Source organism: Microtus ochrogaster, chromosome 6 (genome assembly GCF_000317375.1).
Source record: "Microtus ochrogaster isolate Prairie Vole_2 chromosome 6, MicOch1.0, whole genome shotgun sequence".
NCBI lineage: Eukaryota > Metazoa > Chordata > Mammalia > Rodentia > Cricetidae > Microtus > Microtus ochrogaster.
Window position 1 is genome coordinate 20,656,652 of NC_022013.1, and position 7,869 is coordinate 20,664,520.

At 43.1% G+C, this 7,869-nt stretch overlaps 1 protein-coding gene across 1 annotated transcript in view; it reads right to left on the reverse strand.

Annotated features, from left to right (window-relative positions):
* Positions 1-1,452: 1,452 nt before the first annotated feature.
* Positions 1,453-7,869, reverse strand: part of Kdsr (3-ketodihydrosphingosine reductase) — a 49,008-nt gene continuing 42,591 nt past the window's right edge. The window contains exon 10 of the mRNA XM_005348293.2: positions 1,453-5,079. Within this exon, the coding sequence (XP_005348350.1) occupies positions 4,960-5,079 (120 nt within the window). The 3' untranslated portion in view covers positions 1,453-4,959. The remainder of the gene's footprint in view (positions 5,080-7,869) is intronic.

The window sequence follows — 7,869 nt, forward strand, 5'->3', positions numbered from 1 at the left end:
ATATCAGTATGGCAATTTCTCAGAAAATTAAGAAACAACCTACCTCAAGACCCAGCAATACCACTTTTGGGTATATATCCAAAGGATGCTCAATCATGCCATAAGGACATGTTCTCAACTATGTTCATAGCAGCGTTGTTTGTCATAGTCAGAGCCTGAAAACAACCTAAATGCCCCTGGACCAAAGAATGGATAAAGGAAAATGTGGTACATTTACACAATGTAGTACTACACAGCAGAAAAAAAATGACATCTTGAAATTTGCAGGCAAATGGATGGATCTAGAAAACATCATACTGAGTGAGGTAACCCAGACCCAGAAAGACAAATATCATATATACTCACTCATAAGTGGCTTTTAGACATAAAGCAAACAAAAACCAGCCTACAATTCACAATCCCAGAAAATCTAGACAACAATGAGGACCCTAAGAGAGACATACATGGATCTAATCTACATGGGAAGTAGAAAAAGACAAGATTTCCTGAGTAAATTGGAAGTTTGGGGACCATGGGAGAGGGTAGAAGGGAAGGGGAGAGGAAGTGGGGAGCAGAGAAAAATATATAGCTCAATAAAAACAATTTTTAAAAAAGAAATAAAAAGAAGAAAATACCAGGACATAACACATGAAAAAAACATAAATATGTAAGTATTAAATGTAGATAAATAAATGTAAATATACTGTATAAGTTCAAAAAATAAAATAAAACCCATCATTGTGTACAGCAAATAAAAGTATAAACAAGATAATCATATAATCAACATATAGATGCAGAAAATGTATATAATAAAATTTAACAGAGAACGATTAATAAAATGAAAGAACCCTCAGCAAACAGGAGATGAGATATTGTCAACATAAGAAATGTTATCTATGACAGTCTGACAAGAAACACTATATATATGTATGTGTGTGTATATACGCATATATATATGTATGTGTATGTGTGTGTGTATATATACGCATATGTATATATATATATATATATGTGTGCATGCGACTGTTGCACTTTTTTTTCCCTCCAAGAGTGAGAAAAAGAAGCAAAGGGTAACATACAATTCCAAAGGTGTCCAAAGATGTCCACTCAGTGTGGGTAAATGTTTCTACCTACATCTGCGAGTTACTCACAGCTTGCTAACGCCAAGCCCTGACAGGTCACAGAATATGCAGGCACAAAGGCCAGGAACTCTATTTGCATACGAAATGTAACTGCTCAAAAAGTTTTAAATTCTTTGTTTCTTAAGATTTTACTCCCATAGACTGAGCATAATTGAAACAAATGTCTGGACTCCGAAGTGTATATTGTTACAGTATTTCCTAAAAGAAGTAAAAATCAGGCCTTATGAAAAGCTTAGGAAGCCCAGGAGAAACATCACTATAAAAGACTTATATTTTGAGTAGTAGTATCTTGAACAAGACAAATTTCTAGAAAAATAAATTCTCAGAGCAGTAAAGCTTGTTCCCATTTATTTTGTGTGTGTAGTTCAGAAATACAAGGTATGAAAACTGTTACAGTAATGCCACAAAAGCTCCTAAATACAGCCCTTTCTAAATATCAAAACAGCCACGTGTTCTTTGTCAGTGTAAAAATGTCGAGTTCTCACCACAAACAAGTATAAAATATAATGACCACGGTCAGAGCAGCGAGGCCCAGTCCAGAACCTGGGGGTAGTGGTCAGCGGGGGCTTTGAAAGCTGGGGTCCCAAGGACTAAGGAAAACGAAAGACACAATGCATCCTCAAGCAAAAAGAGTGAATATTAACTCTGCCTGCAGTAAGACACGTTTCAATCAGAACACAATATAATAAACTTAAATATGGAGATCTAATTCACTGAGACAAATGTGTACAGCTGTCTGCCTTAAAGCAGCTGTGACAGAAATGTTCTCACCTGCTAACTGTTGAAAGCCAACTACAAATCCTGCTTTCGGGAATCAATATATGATTTAACAGGTCCAGATAAATATATACCACTAAATTATATGTAAGTATTAATTAAAAGAGAGCGCAACATTCTAAATAATCAACTGTGTAAATTGTTAAATCGTAAAGCCATAGGAGAGAATAACCTTAAGAAAAAGATGTTTCTGGAGTGACCTGGAGTGAGTCCCAGGCCTTCACACGGGCAGGCAAGGGTTCTCCCACTGAGTCACTTCCTAGTCTGGCACTCTTTTTAAAAAACAAGTTAAATGAAGAATATTTCCTATTCATTCTCAATTATGAATGGTCCCTAAATTTATGTTGGAGTTTACATAGGAGAGTGATGTTAATTTTCAAATAAAGATAGGATATATTCTAATAAAATAATACAACCCAAGCTAGCCGAGCAGGCATTCAAAACTGAAAGCCCACAAGCTCCCGGTCACTCAGAGGAAACACTACAGCAGAACTTACAGCTGGGCTTAAGAACTCAGTGGTAAAGAATGCCCTGCCGTCAACTGTCAGGAAGAAGAGAAAGTTGATAATCTCCCTAACAACCGAGCTGTCCCCCACCAAGCCAATAGTGTTTCCACGCCTGGGATAAAATCACAGCCTTGTGGGACGCCTGTGTGTCAGAGTTGATGCCGGCCGGACTTCTCAAAGGTACCGGGGACATATTGATGCACAGGACATTTGCATGGAGTCTGGTAAAGTTAACAACTACAATATTCTCAAAACAAGTTCAAGTCTTGATGACAAATGAACTACGGTATCAACTTTAGAAGATTTTTCTGAGGCTTTCTGAGTGAGGGTGTTGGGGCCTCTAACAGTGGACAATAAGGCTCATGCCATGGCCTCATGGGCTGCAGACCTGAGTTTAAGCTGGGATAGGGTGGCATCTCCTCCCATGAAACAAGGCTCTTCCCTGTATTTCAGGCATTATCCACAGAGCCAGCCTCTACCCAAAGACTGTCTGGAAATGGCATAATGAAAAAGTTAATTGTCCTTTCTCAGACTCCACCTTGGACTACATTTTAACAGATACTAGTAGGAAGTGCCAACCGTCTTATTTTTATAAGAAAATAAAACTGGAAGCTGTGCAGACAGGGATGCAGTTCCTGTGAATGAGGAAACTGTCGCTACCGTCCACTCCAGCAGCTGTCCAACGGGACATAAGTCGCAAACTTTGGCTAGATCAGACTTGGAGGAGCCTTGGAACCATTCTGACAAGGTCCACCTACTGCTACACACAGAACAAAGTCACAGTAAGCAATGCACATAACAAAGCCATCTCTGTAATGACATTTAAAATACATTCTTCTAGGTTTCGATAAAGATGGAGCCACTAGATATCTTATTAATTAAAAAATAAGCCACCATAAAGTAAAGAGCTTGAAAAATTCAAAGAGAAAATAAAATGTGTGGCCCATTGGCTATAGTGGTGCGGGGCTGTACTGCCCGCACTCGGGGGCCGCGGCGGGAGACCAGGCCCATTGGCTATAGTGGTGCGGGGCTGTACTGCCCGCACTCGGGGGCCGCGGCAGGAGACCTGGCCAAAAACAAAAGCCACTTTAAGAAAAGAGAGAGGGAGAAGGAAAAGAGAGAAAAGGAAACACCAAATGTTTGCCATGGCAACAATTTCTAGGTTTTCAATAGATTTTTGTTGTGTTTGTCTTTTTTTAACACTTATAAAGTTTTTTTTTCTTTGAAAGTAGAGGTATTTTCCCAGTGGAATGAACTGGAATGCATGACTTCATACACAGAACAGGACAAGACATGAAGGCAAAGACAACAGTCCTGGAGCTGCACCGCGAACAGAGTGAGCAAAGGTCTCCTTACACACTGGGGATACTGTCGAGTCAGTGCAAGACAGAGCAGCTGCACATCTTACTTCTAAGAGGGTCTTCAAAATCAGTCAGCTTTTACGAGTAGCTAGACTGAAAATATGCAACCAGCTGCCTTCCCTAAAAGCTACATGTTTGCTGACAGGGTAAGAACATCATGCTTTGGAGAGATGGCTCAGCCGTTAAAGGTTAGGCTCACAACCAGAAACATAAGAATATCATGATTTTAATTTTTTAAATGAATTCATAAATTAATTTAAAAGGTAAAAAAAAATATGCATTGGTTTCCATTGTTCCCCTCCCCTTTTTTATAAAAATACTACAGAAGAATAAGCAACTAGAAAGAGATGGGAAACGTATAGAGACTCGCTGTATGGAACTGTGAACTCCACGTCATCATGGCTACTGAAGAAACTGTAAACTTTCAAGCTTCTAGAAGATTTTATTTCTATTCAGAAAACATGTAAGAAGGCTGTGTTTCCCCATGAATAAAAACGAAAATGTTCTACGTATTAGTATTAGGAAGACAAGAAAGCCCCATCTGCCTATGCGAAGGGCTCAGCCTCTTGCCTTCCTCTGCACAGCTCTCTCATCCCCCATAGCGTAGGGATCAAAGAGAGAGAGAAGCCAGCTTCACGAGCAGGAGTTCCCAACAGGCACAGAGGAGCTGACAGTCAGGCTCACTGCTTTGAGGAAGACACACCTTGAATAACATACACTGAAAAAATTAAAAACCAAAAACCAAACAAAAAAAAAACTGATAAAAACCCAGACACCATTTTTCATGAAAAAATAAAACCAAAAATCAAAAGAAACCCTCAAAAGTCCTTGTGTGCCACCAAGTACATTTCTTAATCTCTATGAGCAGGAGGGGAGGATCAATGAAAAACCGGATTTCCCATTCTGGGGTTCTGTCCTTTACCCTGTTCTCCTGACACTACTGCCCACGCGACCACCACTTCGCCTCAAAGCCCAGAAACCAAGTGGTGCTCTGGTCCATATTTGCATAGTGTTAACAGTAATAGTGTAGAGACGACCTCTGTCCCTTTGCCTGCAGTCAGATGTCTGAAGAGCACTGGGTCTAGTCTCACACGTTCAAAAACAAGACACAAGAGTCCGGAGGCCAAAGATCGAGTTCCATTAGCAGCAAGCTGTCAGATCACTGGATCCAGTCTCTTGTCCGAGGGGCAAGAATTAGGCAGTTTTGTCTACAGTTTCGGATTCTGCCTTCTGCACCATGCAGCGGCGAACTATGTTATCAAAACTTCCAAGGTAAAATAAAGCAATGGTTCGGAAAAGGCCCATGGTGACCACCTGCAAGATAAAGGAGACCTTTCAGCTCACCCAACAGGACAGCACAATAGCCCATTTTAAAGTAGTTATGTCTCTACCAAACAGTTTCTAGGACACATCCAATCTGCTCCAAGAACAAGTATAATGAAAACTTCGTAAATGCCAGTGATTTTCAGGAACAGAATACTTTGTGTACCAGATGGCATCGAACCTGCTAGATAAACAGCAATATTTGTCTGAATTAACAAACTGAAACCACGAAGAGAACAAAACAGGTACTCTTAGAAGACAGGGTTGTCAGTCCTAGGCATGGCGCTCTCCAGCTCTTCAGACAGACACCCTACGTCAAACCGCTTTGGCTAGGACTTAGGTTGTAAGTGCTAAGCCCTTGGGCTGGGTGCTGAGGATGCTAGTGAGAGAAATACAGAGTCCTCTGCTCTCTGAACTGGCGTGTCTGGAGACAAAGTCTTGCCATGTTGGGTAGACTGGTCCCAGCTCCTGGTCTCCAGTGATCCTCTGGCTTCAGCCTTCTAAGTCGCTGTGACCACAAGTGGGCACACACCCGGCTTGTGAGAGAAACACAATCAAGTAAGATAGCAATCACTGTCTCAGGGGTAAGACTGCAATTATCCATGACCTCTTGCTAACAGAACTCCAAATGGCATTGCAGAAAGACACACATTTTCAGATACGCAAGGACTATAACCTTGTCTCCCAGGTATCCTTTTCCGAGAAGAATGAGATACAGAAAGTGAGGGTCATCACAGTAAGGAGTGTCATGTGACCTGGTGAATTTGTAAATATCTCAAGAGAGACCGGCAAGGCCAGTAATGAATTTACAATGAATCCGCAGACCGGGGATGTGGTCCAGCCAGTGAAGTGTGTTCCTAGCGTGTATGAAGTTCTGGCTCCCATCCCCCGCACCAAATAAAATGGGCCTGGTGGTATCCACCTGCAATCACAGCCCTTGCAGAAGAGGCAAGAGGACCAGAAGCTCCAGGTCATCATTTCAAGAATCCTAGTGTATAGGAGGGAATAACAGAAAAAGACAAAAAATAGCAAGACAAAATTTTTTCTCAGATACAAACCTAACCATAATGAGCACAGCTAATCTAACGGAATGAGTGTGGGGAGGGTGAGCATGCGGGAGAACCAGCGCCTCCTCCATGCTAATCAGGACAACAGGATGCACCAAGTAAGAAAAGCAGCAGCACAGAGCAAGCTTTGCTGAGAGGAGTGACTGCCTCAGAGCCAGGCACAAAGAGAAGCTGCGAGGAGCAATTGTCTCCCAAAGCCTTGGTATCCGAGTCTCTGAGTGAGTGCAGGCAAGGCCGACTGCTGAAAAACCAAGGAAGCTGGTAAAGGGAAACCCAAGTAAAACCATGACCAGCAGCCAGGGCTCAGGAAGATAAAATAGGTATCTCTCAGGAGAATTTCAGGACAGTGAAATGATCCCATGTGGCCCTGGGTAGTGGATACATGCCTCATAGAAGCAGAGTGTGAACTGTGAGCCTGAAACAAGGGTGCCCCACTAACGTGAGGACCTGGGGACATGGGCTCTGGAGACTGGGAACCAAGGTCTGTTATTTAAAATAAGACACCAAACTAAAGGCCAGAGAGGAGGAGACCTCAAAAAAAAAAAAAAAAAATCTACAACGCAACCCATAAGGCTGAAACAAGAGTAGATCCAGGCTCCGACACAGGCCTGCAGTTAGTTCTCTAGTCAAAGCGAACCTCCAGATCTGAGCCAACGGAAACCTGAGGGTACGGACAGAGAGAACAAGAGACTTAGGAAAGGGAGAACTCGGTCAGCTCGCTGGCAGGCTTCATCCGGAACGCAGGTGAGCAGCCCAACAGCAGGGCCGCATTGTGCAAGCACAGTGTAGAAACTGTGACATCACTGGTATGTATTCCAGTGGCCTGGGCAAGGTGCTGAGGTGGCAGGGGTTAGGGCAGGGCTGTGCTCTGTGCTCTGGGCGTGACTGCCGTCTTTTCCGACAGGGAAAGTAGTCTGCTGCTGTAGACCTCTTAATGGCCCAAGAAACGTCTCAAATCTGGAATTTCTATTTTCAGATATCTGATTTTGAAATAATTTTATTTAAATATACACACTCTTGGAGTGTGGTGCCTTACACCCATAATCCTAGTCTAGGGAGGGTAGACAGATGGGCTGGGGGTCAGTGTGAGCCTAATGCCTCTTTAGACTACATAGCAGTTCCAGGGAGTCCACACTTCATCGGATGGACTACAGCATCCCTTTCCATGCCCACAGGCTCCCATGTACACATTCCAGCTCACTACAAACCTGATTCAGGTCAGAGGCAGTGATCTTGGTGTCAGCTCTGGGACCATCAGAGCTGCAGAAAGTAGGACAGTGCTGAGGTGATGACAGGGACCCTGACGGGAAAGGCAGAAGCAGAGGAGTCATGGGTCACAGCCCAGTCTCTGGCTGGGCACGAGGGCATGAGCAGCCATCAGCGTGAGCACACTGGAGAGAGCTGAGGCCGGAGATGTGGTGCAGGAATCCGAAGGGCTTGTCAAACTGGAATGTCTAGTTACTTGCCAGGGAGAATTTGTAAAAGAAATTGATTTTTAAAAAAGTTGGGCTGGTGGTGGTGGCACACGCCTTTAATCCCAGCACTCAGGATCTCTGTGAGTTCGAGGCCAGCCTGGTCTACAGAGCAAGGGCCAGGACAGCTAGTCTCAACAAACAAACAAAAGGTTGGAATGTGAATGTAATGCACCCTGAGACTAGACTACCTGCAGACAGGTGCAGTACCTGCAGCGTGAGACTAGACTACCTGCAGACAG